This window comes from Chelonus insularis, unplaced genomic scaffold (genome assembly GCF_013357705.1).
Source record: "Chelonus insularis isolate UGA/USDA-ARS -01 unplaced genomic scaffold, ASM1335770v1 contig_44_pilon, whole genome shotgun sequence".
Lineage (NCBI taxonomy): Eukaryota > Metazoa > Arthropoda > Insecta > Hymenoptera > Braconidae > Chelonus > Chelonus insularis.
Genome location: NW_023276585.1, coordinates 874,989 through 902,943, shown reverse-complemented (window position 1 = coordinate 902,943; position 27,955 = coordinate 874,989). Strand labels below are relative to the sequence as shown.

Here is a 27,955-nt window from a genome sequence, read left to right as displayed (position 1 = left end):
TGCAGCACGAAAGTGTAGACCAGTATAGACAGCAGACTCTGTAGATTACGATTCAGTAGCACATGAGCGCTCGTTTAGCGAGCATCGTAGCGTCTCGCCAGCGGGCATAAAATGTCATCCCATCAATCGAGATCGAGTGTGAGAGAATAATTATTATTGACTGAATTAGTCGAATTATTTAATTGAGATTGTCTTTAGCCGTAAACGTTTTTTTTAAAAATAAATTAAATTTTTTTTTTAAATTTATTTTGGCAACAGTCGATGTCGCGTAATATACTAGTTTTTCGTATTAATGTTTAGTGCGAGAGGACATTTGGATTTTTCAAATTTTTGCATTTAATTTGTCCACGTGCAAAGTTAAGTCGAGTGACAACTTGAGAAAAAATCAAATAAAATAGTTGTCAAAGTTAAGAGAGACATAAGAGACTTTGCCAAAGAACTCTCGTTGCGGTTGTTAAACGATTTAGAGTATTTTACGTGGATTTTCGAGGGAGTGACCAACCCGCTGCGTATCGACGTGAAGATTTATTAAGTTCGACAGACATTTGGGAAGACAAGTTTTTTTTTCTACTTCGAGCAACCGTTGAATATAAAAGCGAGAGAGAATTTTAGTCTCGCTTTAGCTACGACTCAGTGAAGGTCTGCATTAGGACGATCACAACCGTCCTTACCTCGTGGAGCCGCAGGCGAGTTCTCCAATACAATTTTCAACTTAAACACCGTTCACCACTTATTTTTCTCGTCACGTTTTCGTCGAGATTTATTCACCGAGATCAGTGAGAGATTTTAAGTACGATTACTTTTTTTTCGATAGTGCGACTGTGAATTAAACAAAAGTGAAGTGATTGATATTGAATAGTATAAAATACAAGGCCCAAAAAATGGTGCCCCAACAGCAAGATAGTCCCACTAACTCGGGCATGCCACTTTTTGGATCTCTCATGGTGGATAAAAATTCTACTACTCCATACTCCGATGCAACTCAGGTAATTAAAAAAAAAAACCAATCACCTCCTATCTTTCCAAACTATTTTTCTAAATTCGTCATAATTTTATACATTTCCGTATCCCAAGATGTCGAATAAACATAAAGTAGAAATGGAACTGCAAGATCGGGCACATTGCCGAGTTTTGTTCCTCATATTTATCTCGTGTTTATATCATCTCTTCTCATTTCATTTCGTGGCACTCAAGGAATAGTTGTGAAAACAGTTAAAATACAAATTGTGTGAAGACGGAAGCTAGGATTTTCTTCAAAGTAAAATTCTCGAGTAATTATTCCAATTTTTCATATAAAACCAAGAAGGTATTCTTAACAGCTGTAAGATTCTTTTTCTTTATTTTTATAATTTTTTTCTCAGTGTTATGAGTACGTCACGGTTTAGTTTGTCCGTGTTAAAGATAAGTGGAGAGAGAGCAAAATGAAAAGAATTGGTATCATCATAATAATCTGAAAAATTTTAATTGTCGGTAATTATCTTCTAAAATATTTTTTTTTACAAACTTTTCAACTCTTCAACAATTACTGTCATTACTCTGATCACTTTTTATAATTATTTTAATCAATCAGAATACTAAAGAAAAAGTCGTCTAACAACATCAATCTCTGATAAAAAGTGAAAATTTTTTTATCTTAAAAAAATCCAAAACTTACTGTATTTCTTAAGTAGAAAAAATTAATTGCGTATGATTAAATTCAAGAGATCAATAAACTTACGGTCTATGAACTTAGCGAATTCTCTCTAATAATCAGTTATATTTTTCCTTACATCATATCGATTCGGAAAAATCGTCTTGACTGAGGTATATTTTGAATAAAAGATGTGTGTTGGTAAAGAAAAAGTGCAAAAATAGTCGATAGAAATATCGTGAAATGTTTGTGTGGTTGAAAAGCCTAAATGAAGAAAACCTCGGGCATTGCTCGATTGCAATAAAATAATATACAGTGTTTGTAACAAAAATATACGAAGCAGGGAGTGAACGGCTATACTGGCGATCCGTGGAATACCGTAGAGTTTGCAGGAAACGGGTTGTTCGTATCTCCGGCGGCGTCGTGACGCTTCGTTAATTCCCCTTTTGCGACAAAATAAATAGGAACGAAAAGGACGGGATGATTTCTCGTGAATTTCGACAGTATATAGTGTCGGTATATGATGTTTGAAAGGCCGTCTCTGTTAACAAGTAAATGCTCTGAGATATGCCAATGAGAGAATTATATAGAATTAACATAAAACATATCGAGTTACACTGCAATGATCATTGATAAGATAAGTAACTAATGATAGATGATAGACGTTAGCATTTTTATTATTTATTATCAACTCTTAATCACGTAATTTATTTTATTCTCAACTGTGAAATATAAGCGAGAATTCACTCTTGGCAATTTGCTTACATTTAGCCAAATGCTTCCGACTCTCGTTAAGAGAACTATGTTGTTCTGGTATTTAATCTATGAAAATTTGTTGGCTCACACCCACCTGGAGAGCATGCTGTCAAAAAACTATACAAACAGGAATCTTTCAGCTAATATTCATAATTCTGTCAGTCTATCATTATTCATTGCTCATACATTCTGTTAAAGTTTGAAGTGTCAAAATAATTTTCAATTTATGCATTTTCTAATTTTTTTTTTTTGCTTTCACTAAATGTCTAAAGTAGGATAATATTTTATTTATTTTCTACTTGTTATTAAATAAACTTTGATAAGAAAATCAATTGAATATAAGTCGTAGAGTTGAAGAATTTTTATTGACGGTATTTCTTTAAATTTCACGGAATTGCGTTTCCTCTTAATTTGAGTATAAACATTAGAAATTATTGCATCGCTTGTGTACATAGGAGTGATTTGTTTACTTTTGAAGTATTAGTCAAAAAAGTAGAGTAAAGTAAAAGTGAAAAAAAAATATAAACAGTGACAATTGCTGACAGGCAGTTAACCCTGAAATCTTTGGCCAAATCCGATGCTTATCGATTCCTTTTTGAACAGCGATGACATTACCAGATTTTTTTTCTTTCGCTCCATTTTTATTCTCTCATTCTTCAATGTTTCTTTTTCTTGCATACGTCGGCTTGTGTTTGTTTTTAATACAAGAAGTATTATATCAAAGTTCATCGCGACGAGGTACAGTCTATGAGAAAAAATATTAAAGTCGCTGATATAGTAAGTAAAATGTTGGACACTTTAGAGAGCAAAAGAAAAAGTAGAGAAATAAAATATTTAGAGAACGTAGCAAAAAGTTTCAGAACATTATAGTTTTTTTATTATGTTCATAGATTTGACTGTTATTTTAAAAAGTTGAAACTACAATATCAAATATATTTTTTGCTTCGGTTAGTATATATGTACGAGCATGTCATTATTGCGGTTTCTGCGAATGCAGTAAACTCACGTACGTAGTTTAGGATTAAAACTTCTTTCTTCACCAGCCTCTGTTTCCTTACTTTTTATCTTAAAACTTCACCGTTCTCTGACTTCAACCAAGTTACGTGTACCTTAGACATAAGGAATTTTTCCTGAAGACATGCCCCCTCACTTCAAGTCACGAATTTTAACGGCATAAATTGAATAAATGGAAACCTAAAAGTCTTCTTCTGTATTTCAACATGCAGATCCATGATTATTACAAGTCTGAAGATTTCTTTTCGCGGTCAACGTGTTTTTCTAGCTGATTTGTTTCTCAAAAAAGACCAAGACTGGGTGAGTAAGGAACAGATACGAAAGAGAGCGTGCCAGACAGACCAGCCAATTATCCTTCTGGATTTTAATGGTTGTGCCTCTAATTCTAGACTTTGCCACGGCCCCAGGTAGTCTCGGGTCATGTATTTTTTATCGCTCCAGGGAAACCAAAACCTCCTGCACCTCGTACGTTTCATTTATTTCTTTCTTTTCTCACTCGCTGCTACTCTTCTTCACTCACACGTTGCTTCACGTCCTTTCCCTGCGGCTGATTAAATCAATTTTTTCTTTCTTTCTTTCCTTTCATATAAACTCATCTAAATCCATGTATACCCATCTGACCCATTTATTTCGAAATTTCAACTAAATTCAGGTTATTCAGATTTTAACGGAAAATAAAACTCCAAGTATTGAGTTTTTGTGACAAAAATTATTTGTATATCTATTAAATTTACATTTGTTTCGACATTGGACATTTTGAATATTTATTTCAGTTCAAAGTTTTTTTTTTCTATGGATTTTAAATCTATTAGAAAAAATTTATTTCATTTTACTAATGTGATTAAGAAAATAAAAATGTTATAGTGTATAATAAATTTCTTAGAGCTACCAGTAAATGTAGTAGACAGTTTTAAATTATTTATATATACATCAATTTCTTCCAAATGGTTAGTAACTTTAAGAATTGACCCTAAAAATTGATGACGAAGCAATATTTCTAATGCATTTTCATGATCGATGTATCTGTTGAGCTTCTTTTTCATATTAACAATATTATTATTGAATCTAAAAAAAGGAAAAGTAAAATTATCTAATTACCCATTGAATTCTCGATTAAACCAAATAATTTATCACACTAACAACATTTGAAAATTTTCTTAAAAGTCATTTTTAAGTGTTTTCCATTAGTTCTATTTTTATATTCAATTTATGAGCTGATCGATCAGAAGTCAAACTTTTTTACAGCAATATAAAAATTAGTAATCTAAGGGTCATCATACTCTGACATAAATAATATGTACCATGTATCTTAGTATAGAAACTTCTAGTTAACTGTACCTCAAGCTTAATATCTCATACAGATCTATGATAGGGAAAACTTCTTTTTATGCATGTTAGTTTAGAATTTGTTTATTTTTAAATCTCTTGTTTAAACCTTTCGAAAGTAACCAACACCTTACCTACTTGTAAAGACTCACTTCTTGTAAGCTGCGATAATCTCGAGATCGTCTGCATCCGGTTTACCAACGCCTGCATCCCAACAAGATTTTCTCGTTTGCATCTCCTGGGATTATGCACAAGTTGCGCGCCTTATTTACGCGTTATTTTACTATGATAACTAAAGGATTAGGACAAGTAGACTTGCAAAAGTAACTTTAAAGAAGAGTATTTAAATTACAAATGATTTTTGCACATTTTCGACGTTATTTCAGCATTTAATAATTATTAACTGTTAACTAGTAATGATTTATAAATAAGTCAATTAACATAATCATCTAGAAAAGACATATTGAATAATAATTATTTAATATCAATTTTTTTATTTGATTTGTAAAAAAAAGAAATAATCGATGTATAATTTTGAGATTGATGGAACAGATGAATAATTTATGAAATTTATAATCACAAGATAAAGTAAGATTTATCATAAATGAAAAAATTGTTCATCAAAGTTGCGCATTAGATTAAAGCCTTCTACCTTCTTCTGTCCTCTACATAGGTCAGGACCTCGTGAATGACCGTTGAATGGTTGATTGCTGTAATTAGTACCCTTGAAAAAGTTCAGAGACCTTTTTCTTTCTGGTTGTCACTTATTTAGCCAGGCGATAAGCTTACGGCAATTACCAGCCGTCTAATGTTTCGAGATTAAATCAAGTTGTAGAGAAGTCGTAACATGACGTTTGCATTTTGACAAATAGACGTGTATCGTAGGCGATAGGAATGATTTATCGTCGTCAGATACATTTGGATCTTTATAGTAAGAAAAAAAAAGAAAAAAACCATTTAAACTCAATTTATCCTTCCTTCTATTCACTTTCATCAAGTTATTTAGTCACGAGATCCATCTAAATTACTGTTTTTGATATTCTTTCCTACATAACTTCAAGGCCAAACGCTTTTAACTTCCGTTAAAAAATATTAGATGTTAAAAATTATTTTTGTGATTAGTTGTATTATGGAATTCATCAAAAAATTCTACTCTAAACACTTATATCAATTTTAAATGGACTTCTGATGAATTTATAATGAATCAATGATTAACATTTGATGTATTATACGTTCAAGAGAAATTGTATAATCATTATAGATTTATCACTCGGTTCGTAGCAAATAATTATTCTTAAAACAACTATCAATTTTGATCTAAAACTCTTTATGACTTCATTATGAGTTCATATAATTGTGTCAGATGATGACGTTAGCAAGAATCAGGAATTAATAGTAACATTACTTTGTATGTTAACATTTCGAATAGCAATTTGATGATAATGTTTTTTCTTTAATGATGACATAAAAAAAAATATTTCTTTTTATTTTTTATTTCAAGCAAGAAAGTTTCTCTTTCAACCTTTCAAATGAATAAAAATAATTGATATAGTTTTATGAACAATGCAATTTTTTTTAAATAGAACTTAATAATACTTTTTTTCATGATACCGTTTTCCTATTCCAATTTTTTCTTCTGATGGACGATTAACTTCCGGTTCGAAGATTATTCTATCAAACAACAACACGGGGACGCGTTAGAACAATTAGATTCGCAAAGTGTGGAGCAACAAAGTGTGACGCCTCATTCTATCGTATCACCGGCCTTAAAGCGACGGGATTTACGAATCATTAACCAAACGTGACACTACAAGAGTTGAATTTGTTGTCTTTCAATGTGCAAACATATATGTATACTTGATTCACACATCCATTCACACTTAACAGTTGTACACAAGAAGAATATATACTTCCGATTAAATCAGATTTACCCTCTATTTTCCTGCTTACGATTTAATTTCTGAAACAGGATCAGCAGGAAAGTAGATCAAATGTCCATCATACTGAGGGGTGATAAAACCTTGAAAAATTGGTCACGCATCTGAAACTCAATGTTGTTAAGATTCCCTACAAAAAGGGTTGCATTTGTATTGGTGAAACAACGGGCACACTTCAAAGGTTGCAACACTTGGAAAACGACGCGTAATTGTTGCAGCTGAGCCTGAGGCAATTCTGCAACAATCCGGCCATAGAATACAATGCCGCAATGCTATCCCTAGTGCTGAGTAGTCGCGCGAACGTCGAGTGTTGTTATAAACTCGCTTATGCGAGATACTCCCCTGCTTGTCTATATCACTCCAATCTACCTTTCTCCATCTCACTTGCGTTTGGACTCGATTGTTGCTTGAAAAATTGTATCAGCACTCACGTGTCGAGCTTTCCATCACTTGGTTATTGAGTCGTTAATTGAAAAAGTGGCACACGAGTGGTTTTGAGGGAGTGGTGGTATTGAGATATATTGTGTACTTGGTCCTGATCATCAAGAATTCTGTCTTTAAAGATCCATGCTGATTATTCACGACAGTATTACTAACTTTATTTATTGATTCTCTCATTTTCATTAGTAAACTTTAATAAGTCTACAAGTTTTCAAGTGTGTTGCATTGAGAAACTTCTCTTCAATTTATTCAGTCCTTGTTAGAATTTTTTTTTATTCTAAAATTTATTCATGTTGAGATTTTAACTTGTAATAATCATCATAATTATTTTAATAATTAATGAGAGAAGTTTTTATTTGTAACAATCATTAATATTTCATAAATATTTATTTTAAAATATATTAATTAATTAATTAAATAATATTATTTAATATCATTTTAAAATGATAAATATCATCAAATAGTAGTTTTATTTTGCTTTGTCACTCTATATTACTTCATATTTCAAGAATATTAATAACTAAAATATAAATATAAAATTAAAAATATGTTAATAAATTCTTTTCCTATCATGTTGCGGTATTTTTTACATCGTTTCTCTTGTCGATACACTTGAAAAAGACCAATGCCCTCAATGTGTGATATGACAATGTCATTTAGATAAGATTTCTAGATAAAATTCAATGCACAGATGAGCTGCACTCAAGGCTGAATCTTTTTTGATGCATCTAAAAGACTTTGGGTATTTGTTATCGGCCATGTACATATATTATCAGTATAACATTATCGGACCACACTATTTTCATCGTATCTTTAAACCACGTCTTTAATTCTCAGACAGTACTTTAGACTGTTTGTCGTCAAAAAATAACTTTTAAGATAGATAAGCTGCCTACCGGTCCTCCGCACTTATCCACTTACCTAAGACGACGGGTGTATCAAAGAAAAAAGAAATACAGAGGCATCACAATGCTGTATATAATATCATCTAAGGTCTTTTACTTTTTTATACCTAAGGCCTTTACTATTTTTTATTTTGTTAAACCTGTCTGATCATTTTTCCGAACTTTGCTTTTTTATTTAAAAATTTTTCCTCCAGTAAAATTCTAGATTATTTTTCTATTCCAATAATTCCACTTACTCCACTACCATTTATTTGAATGTTTTCATTTTGAATTATTTATTTTATTTAATCAATCTTTCAGTCAAAAGTACTTTTTTATTGCTACACTATTATATGAGACCCGTTATTTTTATTAGATAAAATAAAAAATATTTTTTATTAGACATATTTTGAACACATGTCATTTTTCTTGGTAGACAGACGGCATACAGTTAACATCTCTTTTCCTACTCAGAGTTGTGTTTAATAAATGCATTAGAATTTTTTCCTAGCAGACGAGTTAACAGACTTGTCGAATGGTTTAGTCAGAAAGTAGTTGAGCAAGTCCAATCAAAGTAGAATCAGAGCCATCGTAAATATGTATCTCTACACATGACGCGTATCATAATTATAAAGTAGCTTTGGTTTATTCTGTTACGCGAACACACGCATCGCTTTCAAGCGAGTGAAACCACACGCGCGCTCGCTATCTTACTGTCACTTTTGTAATACCGTTGCCCGTTACAAACACGTTACAGCATGATTCTTATCCTCAAGTATATACTTTCATAATCGGGTCTTGAGATCATCGTTTTAATCCACTGTTATGGATTACCTCTATAAGATTTTTAACACATATACGAGTTGTAATACAGCCAGAGAAATAGTAGAATTACATTAAAAAGATGTAGTTTTACTCTTCACATGAGTTATAAAAGGCGTTTCCTTCCGCTCGTAAAAACCCATAATTTTCTCTTAATCTTAGAAGCTCTGAGCAATCTTGTTTATAATATAGTTGTACATAAATACCCTTGAGTCTTGCAATTTCCTCAGAAGTACGACCAATTACACATCATATACATTAACAGATAAAAAATTCAATTTTCTTTCATTTCAACAAAAACTTTCTCATTTCCTACTATTCATTCTTTTCGTTCCTTCTTTTTTGAACTTTTTTCAATAATTAATTGTTCTATTGAAACTACTTAACATCCTTACTCCAAATCGTTTCGAAATATTCATCTTTATTTCACTTCAAGAAACTTTAACGTAATTTTTCTTTCAAATTACTCAAAAATGTAAATGAATTTTTTTTTCAATTTTCTTATTGAGTACAATTAACTTTTAAAAAAAATTACTTCATAATTTCGAAAAACCCATTAAGATGGTTCATTTTAAAAATAAAACTTCCACTCCGAAAATGAAATTTCGGAGTAAAATAATGAGCAATTGCTAATTAAGCATAATTACAAGAAAAGTCTTTTTCGATGATTAAAGTTGAGGTGACCTACATTTGAGCTATCGTAGTTGGTCAGGATGTAATGTATACACTCAGCTGATTGAGTCGCGTGTCAGACTTGAGTGGGATGCAGCAGCCACGAGTATAAGAAAAACGAGGAAAAAACAAACAATGACTATGAAAGGAGGAAAAAATGGAGGAGTTAAATAGCGGCCGCGAATTTCACCGTGTTATTATTGTTGTTCTTGCCAAAGTATCGACTCATCGAACCTCAATTGCACGACTTAACGGAACTAATCGCACGGAACGAGGACAAGCGCGATTCTTGTTTCGTTCCTCGATAATTTCCAGCTACCCGAGTCAGTAAACCACCTTTCTAAGTGGTAAGAAAAAGACAGACTACGAGAGAGTTACGAGAAAGCATTGGATGCATCGATATAAACTTGAGTTGATCCTCCCAATCGATTCTTCGAACGATCGACTCCCGTTATACGTTGTGATAGTCCAGCATTTCTTTCAAATATATTTATCTCTCTTGCAAAAGGATTTATTTCCTTGATGATTCATTCTCGATCCTGCTTCTACATAAAACAATCTCATAAATATCTCTCTTATAATCTTCAATGAGAGAAATTTTATTTATTCTATTTTTCATAATTTTTTTTTTTTTTTTACATATCTATTCAAGTACTTAACTTCATGTTGACTCTAAGAGCTAAAGTTTTTTTCAAGGGTCATCGAATAAAAAAACCTATGTGATCTGTCTTTCATTTCTTTTGAAGTTTTTTATTTTTTTTTTTTTTTATTTACTTCAACATATAAAGATTTGAGTTATAAATTTTTTTATTGAAACAAAAAGCATTAAAGTAGAGAAATATTAGAGACGAGATGCTTGAATGAGGAATAAAAATAAGTGAAATGGAAGAAAAAATAATAAGTTGGCTGATGTAATTATTTTTTCGAAGTAATTAATTCTTGGAATCCACTATACAGTCAATATCAAAGAGGTTGAGTAGTATCAAGTGCTCGAAATGTGCGCAGCTGCGTTTTACCACCGTTGCTGCTTGGTAACACTATCGGATACGAAGCGAGTGTGTTGTCGGCTTTAAAAGTGATGTGGTTTTCAACATTTCGTAATCGAGGATGCGGATGTGACGCGTGACGCATGTACACGCGATTCTCTTTGGCTTCATGGGCTGCTGCCACGCATTATTTTACATATCATCAACGTTGCATCGATTTTAGTTTTCTCCTTCACATTATCTTTTCATTTTTATTTCTATATGTATATATATATTTTTCTCTCGTGAAATTTATTACCTTATTATTAACATTACTCATCATATTAGTGTTTGGCGCACGAAACACACTTGTATACTTAATTTCTTTAGTAATCTTAACCCTTGCAACTCAGCACTTTCAAGAGATTTCAGGACGATCGTTAATCATCCAGTGGCCGTGGAATCGCGCTCGATCGGCGTGCTCCCTGCTCATATATAAGCTGTATAAAATACATATACACAAGAGTGAGAGGGACGCACGGTGAATTAATTACCATGCCGGGGGTAATTAATAACTGAGCGATATTCGTCCGGCAAGTTTGTACTCGTATACTCTCGTGGTATCGTTATCCGCGTGGGCAACACTCGTGTAAATACGTCGCACACTTCTCTCTCGACATTGATATCCCGTGTTAATGTACAGCATACTTTTGTGCATACATACGTGTTAATCGTAATCGAAAATTAATTATGCAAGCGTGAAATAATTAACACCCAAATGGGGGTAAGAACATAAAAAAAGGCCATGTTTTTAATGTGTAAGCGTGAAAATAATTATAATAATAATAATGAGGATGATAAAAAATAAAGCAAATATATAGTGTATATGTTAGAAAAGATGATCACTTGTGGAGTAGTGTGTGCGAGAGGAAAAGTGAGAGGAGAGAGAGAAAATAGTTGTCGCACGCGCCGTCTTTGCCCACACACTTCAATCTATATACATAGTCTATACGAGAGGGAGTCTAGCGTGCTCACGTTGAAGATTGCACGTGCATGCATTCACGCATTCTGACGCTTAGCAACTCCGCGTGATACGATGCAATATACGATATTTAGTAGTCGTCCAACAGCGATAACTTTAGCCTCAAAGTTTATATACAGCAAGCACGACTCCCTCAGCTACTTTGCATCTTTTAACACTATATGCCTTCGACGAAACTTCATGTACGAGTGATACGCATGCTTATACGTCCATCAGTTTAACGCGTTTCGCCTGTCCACTTCCTCAAGTTCCCCTTTAATATCATCATTTTTTTCCTTTCTATCTTTATTTGCCTTCCTCAGTTTCTCTTCTGCGATTCCATATCTACGACATGAACACACTTTCCGCCAACGCACTGTCTCTCTACTACGTCTAATGTTTGTGTTTTTTGAAAAATATTGTTTTAAATGATATTGCACTTCATGTATATATATATTTAATATATATGTGTAGAAGCCACGCCAAGCGCAAGTCACTGTCTCGCATTTGAAAGTCAATAATTATCTTACGAAATATCATCGTAAGCTCTGGTCATTTTCTTAAGTGCATTCGTATGTAAATTTGTGAGAAAATTATTATTTATAAAAATAATGATCATTTATTATTTTATTTATTTTCATTACGATTACGATATATATTTTAATATAATGTTGAGTGGAACTATTAAAGTTATACAACATTTGAAAGAGATATATCAGAAAATAGTTGGCGAGACGACGCGAGAATTAGAAACGAGCTATTTGCAACAGCGATTTTCCCACGATCTGTGGCATTAGTTTGCGCATACACTCCTATCAGATGTGATCTAAGTACCGAGAATTTTTACATCAATTCAAATAATCTATAACCCCACATACTCACTTATGAAGCTCTCACTCTTCACCTTCGACTCAGTTTTTTTTATCTACTAATTACTATACCAACTCTTTCGCTTCTTTTCGTGGAAATTATTTTACAAACCACTCTACTGTGTCATTTATAAACGATACTACTCCAAGGCTAAATTCGACGTTATTACTTCAAGGATTTTTCCTTAATAATGTACTCGATTACATTATTAGAAATATGATAATTTTCGTTAATAATATGAAACCAAATAATTGATCACAAAAGGTAGATTGAAAAAATTATAAAAATGTTTTTATATAAATTATCATCACTATTTTTGTGTTTATAATTTCTTAAATAGATATAATTATTATTATATTTTGGGAAATTAACTTATTAAAAAAAATGGTTTAAATAAATTTAAAAGTATAAAAAAAACTTGAAAATTGATTAATATTCAGAATCATGTCATTAATAAAAAATAGAAGGAGTATAGTAAGAGGTTTCATAACATGTTATTACATTTGAACAAAAATAAATGATAGTAATAAAATTTTTATTTTCAACATTTGTTAAACAAGTTATGTACTTTTGCACTATTTTTATGTTATCAACGTAGTAAAATAAGGAATTTGGTATGCTTATTACAATTGACAGTTAATGTTCGTTCATAAATATTGTCACTATGTTTTTTCATTCTGATGAATTTTTTAAAAATACTTCTAACAATAATCTACAAATTTTTGCATGAATAAATGACGTTGGATTGTAATTTTTTATGTCTTTCATAAAAGCAACTCATAAAGTCTACTTGATAAAAATTTATTTATTTACAATTGTTACTTAAGTTTCACATCAATTCACAGAATCTCTTTAATACTTCACAATCAATTTTTTTTTATAAACACAATCATTTATCTAATTATCTTTAATGCTTCAAAAATGACTACGCTGAGTATTAATTTCTCTAATTGACCCATACCACATTAAACAGTTTAACGGTTATGAGAAATAAAGGAATCATCAACTGATTAATGATGATTACAATTGATTACAAATAAAAAAAGGCCATTTGAAGGAAAAATGAGTGAGAAAATCTCATGAGTTTAAATGGAAGAAAGCAGATGAGAAGATTTGAATTTATTGGATATAAGTGGTTTTAATGTATTTAAAGTAGAGAAATGTTAGTGGAGAGTATGAATCGACGGATTGAAATCATTAGGTGCGTACTTCTAGGTATATTGGCATATAAAATCGAACGAGGCAATAATGTCGGTCACGCTCTTTTCTTTTCTTCTATCTTCTCCCTCTCTCTTTCCCACGTTTCGTGCAAGAGAAAAGTCCTATTTAGAATTGTTGTATCGTCTCTATGCGCACGCCCTTCTCCTCCTTAACCTACATTGATGCATGATCTCTCGTACGTCGACCGTACACATCTGAAAGTATAATGTCCTGTTGTTATGGCATTATCATACGCCGGTGTCTAATAAGCAACGCAAATCATCACGATAGATCGGAATTGCGATGCCCTTGCCCGCGCCTGTTTCGGTAATTGCATAATCGTATCATTACCTCCTGCGGCCGAAAGAAAAAAAAATTTTGAAACAAGCAAAAGAAAATATCATCGTCAAATAGATTGTTATTACCACTAATTTATTATTATCTTATTGAATCAATGTTTTTAATAATAAAATTAATAGAAATTACTAAATAATCGAATCGAATTGAATTTTTTAATTGACCTTTGATTGAATAAAAGATCAATCTGATCCAATGCGTCATCATTTCATAATTCGGTACTAAATCGTTTTTTTTTTTTTTTCTTAACCGAGCTTGAACAATTATACTTCATCACAATATACCCATCTATCATCAAGTTATTCGTGGACGTGTGTATGTGTGTGTGTTGTGTTAGCGAGTGAGTATGTATGAGGAAGAATACATGTAGTTTATCTTCCAAATACACGATGTATAAATAATTCATACGGAGATTATAGATTTAGTTTTTAACAGAAGTAAGGTTTATAATTAAATCGAATGAGATGAAATTCAATAATCATGTAATTAAACGCAGAGTAATGGCATCTATTATTCTGTAAATGATTTTGTTCATCATTTTCAGAGTTGAGAGTAGAGTTGAGCTAATCTCATTTAATTATAAACTCAATAGGAAACTCAGACAATCAAATCCAGACAATTTGAATGCAGTGTAACTAAAGCCAGTCGTGTTCACTGATTTCGAAGCAATAGTGTGCTTGATTCAATGAATTGCGAGTGATGCTTCGTGACGATAGGGGACTGATCGAGTGCTCAGAGTACGGTTCTTTCCATACGGTCACATTTGAATCAACTTTACTGGGGTATATTGCGCCTACGAGCGCTCGTGCGGCTAATGGCAGTCATGAAATGGCCATATGTCGAGTACGATTTCTTCTCTCGAGGGCAACAGCGAATAGAGCTCCTACCAAGAATCCGGCGGGACTCTTTGAGACTGAGAAAGATAAAATGAGAGAGACAGATTTTGTGTTTTCGCCTCAGTCACGCTTGGTTCGATGCTGTGGTACCTGCGATCTTCCATGGTAGCTGCGAGTATGAAGTCGCGGATGAAAGTCACTCGCTAGTCGGTCAAGGAAAGACGGGGCGAGAGGCAATCTAACGCGCTGTCCCGCCTACCCTCCTCGATATTAGCCGATTGTTAATAACAGTACACGATAAGTCAAGGAAGAAAATCAATTTGCAACGAATCCTAATAAATCCCACGGGTGTATCTGTAGTTGACCTCTTTATATACGCAAAAAGTCACGATTTATTGCTAATTCTATTTGTGCAAATAGATAATTAGTTGAATTTGAATAAAGTGGGAATAAATTAGAAAAAATAGCAAATCTTGCAATAAATTTTCATGAGTTGAAAAAATTTACACGTGTCAATATTTTTTTTTGTTTATTTTCAATTATATGAAAATTATCTTATTTTCAACAACTCAAATGAATGAATAAAATAATACTTAAAAATGAATGACTACATATATCAGTATTTTTATTTATTTATAATCTAAGTTTCATGGAAAAAATGAAATTTCATTGCTATTAGATATTGAATTAATTAATGAAATGTTAGAAATTGAAATTTATTTCTAATTTTCATATTCAAATGTTGTATTTTTTTTTAATTCATAATTTATTATAAGTAGATATCATCATAATTTAACTTGAATCTTTTTTAACGTAACAAGAAAAAATTAATTATTCTTTTCTACATATTGAATCTTGAGAATTTCTTTGAAATATTTTGATTTGTTTACTTATTTGTTTTTACTTGATCGGAATACATGAATTTATTAATCATCAGTGGAATTAGGCCCGCTCACACCTACGCAATAAGTCCTCATTTCACATATGCACTGGTGTGAAATATAATTCAGGCGCGGTAGAAAAAAAGCAACGATTACAGATTCAAGGCCTCGACCAAGAGTGATTAGTTGTAATACCACAGGCCGCGATCACTGCGATACGTGTTTGATTTCAAGTTATATCGTGACACTATTTCATGGTGACAGAAGTTACTATCTACCGGCTTTTTATATAAGAAACATGCGCTATTAAATAAATTATGATTTTTCTTTTTAAAAAATTCTTTCAATACTTTGATTGAAAATATTATGTTTCATGTGATTGACGTTAATTCTAATTAACATTTTGGGATGGGTCATATTATCTCTTGACCTTCTAACTCATCTATTCACTAAGTGTAGAACTGAATTATGACATTGATACGTAAACTATTTTATAAGATTAAATTCATTGAAATGAAAAAATAATGTGTTTCTCTACGCTGCGGGTGTTATTGTGATAGAAGAATGATTAATGATTAAGTATTTAAGTTCATGCAAACAGAGCCGTCAATATGTTCATTAACATAAAAGCAAGTTCTACAAATGAAACACGTGGAGAAACATAACAATATAATAGATTTTTTTCCAATATATTTTAAAGTAATTTCAAATGATTCGATTGAATTTTTTCCCATTCCTTTCATTATTAATTTTTCTATGTACCATCTGCTTATGTCTAATTTACTCCGAAAATATCAATTAAATCAATGTCTCTATCGTGGAATTTTTTTTTCCTTTTATTTGAACAGTGACTCAGAAAATTTTTTTTCGATGATTTTATCACAAACAAGCTTAAACTTGTTCTTTCTCTTTCTCTCTCTTAATTGTCTCTGATTTTGTATATGAGTTCAGAAAAAAGTTTGCTCCGTTTTGAGTTATGACGATTTTTTTAGCTCCAAAGAAATAAAAAATATGAAAGTCCAATCGATTTACTCACGCGATTTCAAGGTCTGCGAAATGAATTCATCCTCAGAGATTCGATCGCGGGTGATAAACGATTTCATAATTTTTCATACTCATGTTGATTAGTCTGACGAGATCGGAGTAAGAGATATATGCCACTAATTTTAAATTATCTCGTTAATTTTTTTCAATAGCGATAAGACAAAAAAAATAACTATCTAGTTTCAAGGTTAGAATAATTTTGTCACTGAATAAAAAATCAGAAAAAATCTATTTTAATAATATGAAAACGTTTTTTCCACGGTTATTTAAATAAAAAAAATTACATTTGAATATTTAATCCCGTTATGGTCTCCCGAGCAAGAGATATAAAATATAAAAACGTGTGAATTCGTAATAAAATTCACAATTGTGTTTTATTTATTAACCAATTTGTAGTATTTTGTTTGTTTTTTTTTTCTTGATTATCACGTTATTATATTTTTTATTTACATCTGAACTGAAGTACCATTTCTTAAAACAAACTCATTAACTACAGTGACAATAATTCTAAAAAATTAACAGTTTCTCACTTATCTGTCATCTTTCAGCAACTCTCTTATCAAAGAGTGTTTTAGTACTTCCTGTGTTGCATATACACAAGCCCCTTTACCATTTATGTGAGTATCGATACCTCGATTTACACTTCTATGACTTCTTCTCATTACTAAAGACGATGAAACTAAGGAAAAAACTCATTCCAAGCTTTCTCACGTTCTCAAGACAAAATGACGATTCCGTGTTTGCCATGGACGTGCGTCGCCCGACTAGGAAGCGACAAAGAGATTCCAAGAGCGCGCGGTTGGTTGCGCAAACGCCTTGATCCTTGCCAGTACAATCTAGAGGTACTTACAAGTACTCTTGAGTTGCTTTCCGGCTTCCTATTTCTCTTAAACGCAACCTCGAGTTCAAAAACATGGGTCTATTTCATTAATTAAAAAGCTTTCATTGTATTATCCTAATTAAAAGTCTCATTCACGTTGACGGATAAATGACAATAAAGAACTGACTCATGTTAGCTTGAAATTACCCATACATCTACAGGTTTACAGCCAAATCCAGACGGTTTATTTTTTGTCTAGTTTACGTGGCGAATAAAAAACGAACGAACGAAAACATGACAAGTACCAAGTATTATTATTATATATTATTCACCATTAGCCTGCAGCTGACGGAAGTGAGGAGACTAAGGTCGTGTTGAGAGGCAGACCTGCATCTCAACTCGGTATCATGGCCTTCGGCTATAACGTTAACAGAGTGTATAGCTAAGCCATCGTTGCAAGCGAGTAAAGAGCAATTGTGCGTGCATAAATGCGTGTGTACAACGAGCTCTGAGGGACGCACTTGATCGCATATATGGTATTAATCCTTATAATATAATTTCAAGTTCGATAGCTTAGATAGATTAATCATTTTTTTTTTCATCGATCAATCTTCTTATTCACATACTTATCCGATAAAAAATTATTCACATTGACTATTTAAAGACTCGATTGTGTGCAAATGTTTATAGAGTTGGTATATAATAATCTCGATATTTAACTCTGTGGAAATCCGATCAGTATAATAAACAGCCACATGTGCGTCCTTTACAACCGCACGCTCTCTTTCTCACTATCAGCCTAATTGCTAACCAAAGCTAATATGCCCCTGAATATGTATGCACTTGTTGCTGTTACGAATTTGCGTTTAGTGTTTTGTGGCGTTGCATACGTACATTGGATATATCAAGATACCACGTTCAATGCATAGAACACGAGTAACATTAAAACAAAGGTAGATACGCATTCTGTGAGCTAATAATTATGTGGGAGACCTTGCAAGGCGCGTCATTGTAAGCGTTTTAAATCGTTGGCAAGTAGTAACTCACGCACTTGAGCACAAACCATCATCAGTCTATCCTCAACATCGTGATAACAATTAAATAGAATTAAAAGAAGAATCAATCTAACATGATCCCTGATAATGTGAGAGAGTAGGCCAGGTGGTACTACATTTATATACATGTGGGGTTAAATCGTATTCGCCTTGGCACACATCTATTTAACGCTTTTCATTCTTTTTTTTCTTTCATCTTTGCTTCATTTTCCCAGTGCATGATGATCTGGGATCTGGATCGTGTCTGCTCAGGGTATATCTTTACGAGTTAAATATATATATATATATATATATATATATATATACATAATACAAGAAAGAAAATAAAAAATAAAATAATTCTTTTGATCGAGATCTATGACTAAGATTTATACAAAGTCATTTAAGCGTTTATGTTACACTTGAAAGATATGTTCTTTTTTCCTTTTTTTTATTTATTTCTATTTTACGATTTTTTTTTGTCAATTAAATCGTGATCTCAGTATAGACTCCAGCACCCCGTTTTCGCTTTTCTTTTTATCCTTGATCCGAAGGGGGAATTGAATAAAATCTTAGGACTTTAACACCTATGTTAAAAGTACCTTTTTCTACTTTAGGGGATGAAAAGAGATGATTTAACACGATACCTTTTTTATTAATGCACATACATGAAAAGGAAGAATATATATATGTATATAAAGATGTAGATCAAAAGACTGAAACACTATTACCTTTTTCTCTTTTGTATCATATCATCTACCTTGGGGAAAGCCTATGCAGGTGTCCTGTAATCATAAATGAAAAATATGAAAACGGTTGACTTTATAATAATAACAACAATAACATACAGTATAATTGATAGCAGTTTGCCACAGTTGCAATAAATTACACATAAAGATAATGTACAATAAATATAAGATATAAAAAAGATGTTTTTTTTCATAAAGTTCTTTACCCTAATGTGTTAACTACAAAGATGCTCTTGTTATTAAATTGATATAAAGAGAATTTTCGAGCACATTCGGCACCTTTTAGCCATTAACTTTATGACTTGACTTTTTCTCTGGGTTTATTACTCATACCGTTATGAAATAAACTCAAGGTGATAGAAAATAGTTAAAAAATTACAAGAAAAAATATGAAACATCTTACAGGGAGGAGCGAACCTTGGCCTGCATATCATTCATCATGTAAAGCAAGATAGGGGTTTAGAAAGTCTGCAGGAAATTTAGCTGCATTCAACTTGTTGGATTTCTTTCCTTAAAGTCACGACTATTGATCAGAGAAGGGCAGTCTCAATCGAAAATAAATCAATCATTTTTTTAAAATTACTTTTTTTTATTTGTTGCTATTTATTTATATAAATTCAGATAAAGTATAAAATTTATCATGTTACTACAAATTTATTATGTAGTAGTAAATTTATTTCATCATTTAGTCTTATTTATTTTGCAAAGTGTAATATAAAATGTGTGATGTAGTGCATATAAAATAAAAAATATAAAAATAGTGTAATGATACAATGAAAGATGATCCGGATAAGAAAACTAGAAAACCAGATGTATCATCCACTTGTGAAATCCGTATGCGTTTTCTCATTATATTGAACTGATCGTTGTGTTTATCTTGACACCAGTATTTTAAAGTAGCAACAGAGAGAACAAGAAATGTAAAAAAAAGCAGTTGAGACAACTAACGATTATTTATACTAACTGTGCATGTGCAACGCACCAGCTTGACGAGTTTTCCATGAGTAGCGTCAAAGGTGACAAAAGTGGTCGTGAGAACTATACTCAAAGAGTTTAACTGGTTAAGAAATTTTAGAATATGTGAAAATATTATCACATAATATTTTTAATTAGTGAATTTAGAATCACTAAACGACCATCTGGTATGAGTCAAAATATTTATGATCCATTCAAAATGTAAAACTAATTAAATTGAGTAGAAAATGTTTAGTTAATTAAATCTGAAGAGTTGCAAAGTTGAATAGTATATGTAGATAATTAATGACCTTAATTGAGTAAGTGGAATAGTCGACTGTTTCCTAGACTTTTGAAGAATATACAAAATGTACGTTGATGACATTCTCATGTCGAATTTATAACGACTCGATGACATAGAAGATAACAGAATGCGCCGTGAGAACGTGATCTCCTGGAGCGATGAGAGAAGTCCACTCATCTCAGCTTGTATTCGCGACGGCGGAAGAGCACTTTTAACACGAAGCTCGTCAGTGAAGTCGCGACGTAGAGTCGCCAGTAGCAGCATCAACGATAGGCTTTGAATGCTCATGATGCTTGCACTGGCGCCGCGACGCTGGCGCCTTTTTCTTCATTTCTTCTTCCTTGCCGCTGCACTTTCGTATCATCTCTTCCAAGAAATCTCCACGTTGCTCATCCAGTCATTGATCCCTAATAAAATCACTCTTAATTTTGTTTGCTTGTTATATGAACATGAATCTCGCGTTGTTTTCGGCAGGTGTGTCTGAATGGGCTCAATAAATTTCAACTTAATAGCGAGGGTGGATCTCTATTACCAGATGATATGAAAGTCAAATTATATCCAGGTGCTCGATAAGACCAGCAAACACCCTCTTTTCGTTTTATTTTAGGTCATACATTCCTTTTGTAATTCTCACGTTTCATTTTTTTTACATCGTATCTCCTTGACCTATATTTTCAGTTCAATTATCAAGCCACTTCTTATTAGGGTGTGTACGCTAATGAAGTATTTAGATTGATTACTTGGTTTTTATTTTTCATTCTAACAGATGATTAAGTTAATGCAAATAACGATTAATATTTTCCATTGTATTTCTTTTTTCTTTCTTCATATAACCCTATTGTTAACAATGGCAGACACTAATGGTTTCTTTTAATATTTTTGTTACAGACAAAGAAAAACAACCCTAATCACATCAAACGGCCAATGAATGCATTTATGGTATGGTCTCAAATAGAACGTAGAAAGATATGTGAAGTCCAACCTGACATGCACAATGCTGAAATCAGTAAAAGACTTGGTAGACGTTGGAAGACATTGGATGAATCAGAAAGACGACCTTTTATTGAAGAAGCTGAAAGGTTGAGGCAGCTGCATATGATGGAGTATCCAGATTACAAATATAGACCAAGGAAAAAAGCATCAAAACCAGCATCACCACCTAAAACAAAAGAGGTCAAAAAATCGAAAAAGTCGTCATCATCATCACCATCCTCATCATCTTCATCTCCAACGTCTTTTGCCTCATCTAATCCAACGATAACGACCGCTACTACAACTGTATCCTCTGTGAAATCAAGAAATGATACAAACAATAACACACACTCTCCTGTCAAGAGGCTTCAAGCTCAACCTACCACGAATCCTGTGTCAAGGCTCAAAGTCAAGTTGGCATTAGATAAAAGGCCTCCTGTCTCCATGGACTATCCTCCCGTGCCACCTATTGTTACGGCCAAAGTGCCAAGTAGTCCATCATGTGACACGCCTGATTCTCCAGAGTCAGCGAGCTTTTATGAAGACAACTACCACGACTGTCCATCAGGGCTAGTGAATACAACGACCAACGTACCTGGTGCGACTTCAAGAATGATTAATTCTCCAATGAAAATCAAAGAAGAAATTGACATGGATTTTTCGACAGACTACACGAATGATAGACTTTTGGCCAATAGTGATTTTCCTCAAATAAACACGCTTGGCAGAAGTTTTCAATGCCCGTCCACCAACTCTTGTCACATTCAAAACTATATAATGGTGAAGGAGGAGCCGAATGACAGAGTACACACAGCAAACATGCTTCCGACAACTCTTTCACTTAGTAATTCAACGATCAAGATGGAAGAGTCTGCCAATCCCACTCCCGCTGCTGTGGATGGAAGTTTAGCTGATCTCGATTCTATTACGGACCTTCTTCAAATCCAACCGTCCGACTTTTCTTCTGGCCTCGAGCTTGATATGGATACTATTGCCAATGAACTCGAATCATTTGATACCGCTAGCTCAAATAGTACAGAGCATTTTGAATTCACCTGTACACCTGATGTCACGGACATGCTCTCTGGCATCGATGGCAATGGATGGGGCGCTAGTGAATTGAATTTTTGAAGGAAGAAAAAAACTTCCTATTTATTATATCTAACTTATGCTAATAAATCGGGGAAATTGAAAAAAAAGAAGAAAAGAACTCGGTAACAATTTCCAGTAGTCTTCGATTGTGGGTTGGAAAGAATTTTTCATAATTTGTTAATAAATGATTCACGAGTTTATCAAGATTATTTAATAATGAAAGAGATAATGATAAAACGATTGTTACTTCCACGTCGTTTATTTAAGGAATGCATATTCGTGCTAAAATAATGCATGAATAAAGTCCAATTACAAATGTGCTGCTCGTGCTTCAACGTCTTTCACTGCCGTCTGCCGTAATTTAACTCGGCCAAGTCTCGAAAAAAACAAAGAATACAAATGTTTCGAATTAAAAACTCACATTTGGTTTGTTTTTTCATCCGAGTTCGTCATCCTTGTACGATAATTAAAAATATTTACTTAAATTCTAGATTATAAATAAGAGTTTTTGTATATGTATTGTAGTATACTAGTTGATAAGAGACGATTTTGTACGAAATATGAGAGAGGAGCTACTGATGAACGTGATGGCATCCGAAAACAGGGCGATTATTAACTTTTCAGTCTTCACTTTTTCCAGATATAGTAACTTCTTCGCTATAGTTAACGGTAATTGCGCTTTTTGTATCGCCTTGTTTTCGGGCTATTTATGATCATTGGCCAAGTCCTTTTTGTTGTGTATATCGTTAGAATCATATTCATTAATATATAAACTAAACTTTTCAAAAAAACTAATGGAATAAAGAGCAATCTTAAGTTTTAAGTTTTTTGAATTTAAAAGAAAATAATATAAATAAAACGGGAGATAAGTGAAAGAAAAAAGTCAAACACACTCAGAGTGAATATCTTTCTCTTTTTTTTAAGTGGCAAATAATGTAAAAAAATCAAACAGCCGCTTCAACGCGATGCCTCGGCATGATTAAATCTTTTTTTTTTTGAGTATATAATCGAGAGATAGAACGTGAATTGAGAAAAGGAGATTATAAAAGAATAAAATTTCTGAATATGTATATTCTTGATATAAAAAACATTAAAATGTTACGGTAAGGGTTGTAAAACACAAAATATAACGGTTTTTTTTATTGATTAAATATTTGCGTTCATAATGGGTTTATGTGAGTAGCAATACGGAAATAAATTTACATTTCCGCTACACGTACTCTGTCAATAATTACTGCAGAGTTTTAATTCAACGTTATCTCTTTAATGAATCATTTGATTTTGGGTTTCTGTTTGTTTATCTGTTTTTATTATTATTAATATTATTATTCTTATATTATTATCATTATCATTATTGCTATTATCATTATAACTATTATTATTATTAATAATATTAATATTAATATTCATCATATTAATATTAGGATTATTATTGCGAATGGCTGACCTTCTTTTAGTTTGTTTTTGAAAGTCTATGGTAAAAAAATAATCCCGAGACTATGGAAATATGTTATTAAACTTTGATCTCATATTCTTTACATTTACTTAATAATTAATTAATTAATAATAAATATTATTATATTATGATGAATAACACTAAAAATAAACAACCACCCCACAATCAATCTTTCTTTAACTATTAATGACATTTTTTGAGTCGGTTCATATTGGTCTATTCGCATTTCTACTGGTGTGCGTTAAGAGTGATCGTTCAGTAAAGGATGTTAAGAGCATATTATATGGTCATACATATTTATGACTAAACTATTTCTATGCTTATTTAATTAGCCTTTGATCAAGCTTAACAATGCATACCTTTTTTTTACAAACAATATTTTGACGGTCGAACTCGCGGATGTTTATTAGGAGAAATAATGGAAAATAAGAGACACGAAAGAAAGAGACAAAATAAGAGAGAAAGAAACATTTTGAAAATCATGAACGAAGAAATTAATTTAAACAAATAGTAATAAAAAAAAAACAAAATAAAAAATATATAAAACAAAAATAGTGCCTATCATTCCGGTCTTGAAACTTTTGTACAAAATTAAATACAGGGCCAAAAAAAAACAAAGTGATGTTAGACGTCTATTTACAAAAAGAGGAAAAATTAATTTAAAAATAGTATTGAATATTACAGATCAATACAAATTTTCATTGAACAATCATGTTTGCTATTTAAAAAATTACTATTTGATGCGCGAGATAACGAGATAGTTGATTGAATAAAAAAAGTTGATCAATAACAAATGAAATTATAAAAAAATATGCAGAAAAATACAAAAAAGTAAAATTACATTCTTATAGAGATGATGTGGTGGAACAGTAACAAGAATTATACAAATACAGGCTGTGACTTTCTCTGGAAAAAACACAATAGAAACAAAATAAATCAGACGATCACAGGCATTCATAGACGCAGAATAGTTGGTAGATACGTGTAGTTGATGACAAGGTTTATTAACAAAAACAATTGCAGTCTTAATGTAATAACTATTATAAAAATTAAAAGTTTACATTGTCTTTTTGGCAAACAAAATAATTATTCCTACACTTATTCATCAATTATTGACACAGTGTAATAAATTGTACAATTTTAATCATTTCGCGAATTCGTAATTTTAATGTCAGTAGAAATATATAATTAATTAAGATACCGTAAAAAAGTTACGATCGAAAGAATGGACACATATCAATTTAATTTCGCGTCAAAAATAATAATTAATATTATATTTTAATTAACTAATTGATTTAATTTTAATTTTTCGTGCTTTAATGGAAATATATTTGCTGATGGTTATTGCGTTGAAGATTTGTTTAACTGGCCCTTATATAAATAGTTATAAAAAAAGGCCAATAGGATTTTCGTTCATAAAATGTCAATGCTATAATGTTGGTTCGAGAAAAGTAAAGTTAGATAAAAAATTATCAATCATGCAAGTTGTTTTATGTTACACTTGTGCGTATTTTAACGAAATGTTAGTAGTCAGTGGTTTGTTTGAGGTTTGATTCAATATCTGATATTTGTGACAAAAAATTAAAAAAAAAAAAAAAACATTTAAAGGTTTTCATGCGAGAGCAATAAAGAAAAAGCTATAATTTTTTTGAAATAATGTTAAAAATTATAAGTGCGGTTTTCGGAGTAAAAATTGTATTTTCAGGGGATTCTGGTGCCAAAAAAAAAAAAAAAAATGCTAAGGAATATTTCAACTTGTCACAAGTGGTAGAAATTTGCAAATTTTTAGCATGATGGAGGATTCAAAATTTTTCAAAATTATCAAACACAAATGTTTGTCATTACATATTTATATAAACGAGTAAAGCAACATAAAATTAAAATTTTTGTGGCTTATTTGTCTTTGTGAAAGTGGTAATTTGCGCAAATTGTGATTAGAAAAATATAATTATCCCATAATTATCTATATGGTATTCATAAATAACAATTGTAAAACAAAATGGAGAAAAAAATTAATCACTTTAAGATCACGAAACTTTTTTGATATTGCAAAACAAATTTACCAATTATTGTAGGGGTGGAATAATAAAAAATTGACAAAAAAATTTGAATTAATGTTAAACAAGAAAATATATATAAAAAAAACTATTACTCAGTTGAATACACGAAACTGTTGAGAAATAGGAAAGGTGATTGGTCATGTAAATGAATGGTCGTTTGTGCTTCCTAAATCAATCCTCATTGCAGTAATTTTCCATTCATACTGCTGATGCAAGCCAATACAATATCACTAATTAGAATATTGTATTTCAATTAAAATAAGTATCACCTTTCTTTTCTTTCTCGTTGAGATTCGTATTATTTATTATCACGAACATCAATTGAGAAGTATCTCAGTTTGTGCAATTTAAACTGACGTGAAATCGTTCCTTAATCACGATAGTTTAAAATTGATGCTCAACCACATGTTACTATGTACCTAAAGTTTTTCTCAATTTAAAACTGAAATATTTCTTTATGGTTGTTCATAATTAGGTTTTTCAATTTTTAACAACTTAAGCTAAAGAAAGTCACAATTGCCATGCAAGCAAGTATATTACTCAGTTGATATTTATTAAATATTTATCAATTATTATATATTTGTTTGTATACAAGACTTATTGAAACCTAATAGGTGTGTAGTAGATTTGAAAATTTTTTAGAGTGTATATATGTCCAATTGAAAGCGATTTGTGAAAAGTAATAAATACATTTTTCTAATGCAAGAAATGCTGCTTCTAAATTTGTAATAATACAAAAGAAGAGAAGAAAGTTTAAAAAAAGTTTCGTTTTCTTTTCAACGAGTCCTCTGACTATGCAAAATAATTATGATTATCGTACACTATTATTAATTATTAGATTCACCAAGTTAAGAAGAATTCAATTGATTAATTATCAATTATATTATTATTATTATTATTCTTATGATTATTGATGTTTGTGGTCACTATTACCTTATTTTAGCGTTTACTTTTGGTATGAAGATTTGAAAAAAAAAAAATCGAGAAGAAAAAAAATTCAGATTAAAATTTCCGTCAGTTTTCACGTATCTTAATAATACTCGCAGAGTATATGCATCATAGAAATTAAAGACTTTTCCCTAGTCGAGGTTTCTGCAATTACCATTCAAAATATATCAATACATCGTGACACTGTTCGATTTACGACTCAATATTATGAGGCAATAGGATTTATTATTAACTTATAAATTGATCTATGAGTTTAATAAAAAAAAACTCAATGCAATATAACTTGTCTCATTTCGATTTCGAACAGTGAAATGATTAAAATGTAATATGGAGTATACACCAAAGTGCAATATAAATGTTTCTGCGAGGCTTGCTAATTATTTGGAAAGCACTTGAAAGAGATACGTAAAACAAATGAAATTCCCTTTTTGGCAAAGGTATCTATTTTTTTGCGATAAACTTATATTTTCCAATTAATAAATAATTACAAAAAATGAGTAATCGAAATATTTAAACGCCGTCGTCAAAGAGCTGAATGAAAAAAAAAAAAATATAAATGAAATTGATATTAAAAAAAAAATATTAAAAAATAACTTGACAAAACGTAGCAATATTTTTACACAAAGAAAATTTGCAATGCCTATGACTGTCGTTCATTTATCTTATCTTATCATTTATTAAATAAATTACTATCTATCTTTAATTCGTATTTCATTTTCTTTAGCATTTTTTTTCTATGCTTGATTCAAATTTCTCTTTTGTTTCTTTCTCTCTTTTATTTCTGTCTAATTATTTTCGTTATGTTTGTTTTTTTATTTTTTTTTTTTTTAAATATAAATCAGAGCGATCAATCGAATTTACGTTATTATTCATAAGCAAGTATTCGTACTAGCTGGAATATGTCAGATTT

General features: G+C 31.4%; 1 protein-coding gene across 2 annotated transcripts; it reads left to right on the top strand.

Moving 5' to 3' along the window:
• Positions 1–9: 9 nt before the first annotated feature.
• On the top strand, positions 10–27,684 carry LOC118069881 (transcription factor Sox-11-like). Of its 2 annotated transcripts, none has more exons than XM_035088225.1 (2): positions 10–986; positions 21,406–27,684. In XM_035088225.1, exons 1-2 carry the CDS (start codon positions 882–884, stop codon positions 22,618–22,620), a joined length of 1,320 nt encoding a protein of 439 aa, XP_034944116.1. In that variant the 5' UTR covers positions 10–881; the 3' UTR covers positions 22,621–27,684. The 2 variants fall into 2 exon arrangements, with proteins under 2 accessions (XP_034944116.1, XP_034944117.1); XM_035088226.1 differs by lacking the exon at positions 10–986 and adding an exon at positions 1,023–1,271.
• Positions 27,685–27,955: the final 271 nt, after the last annotated feature.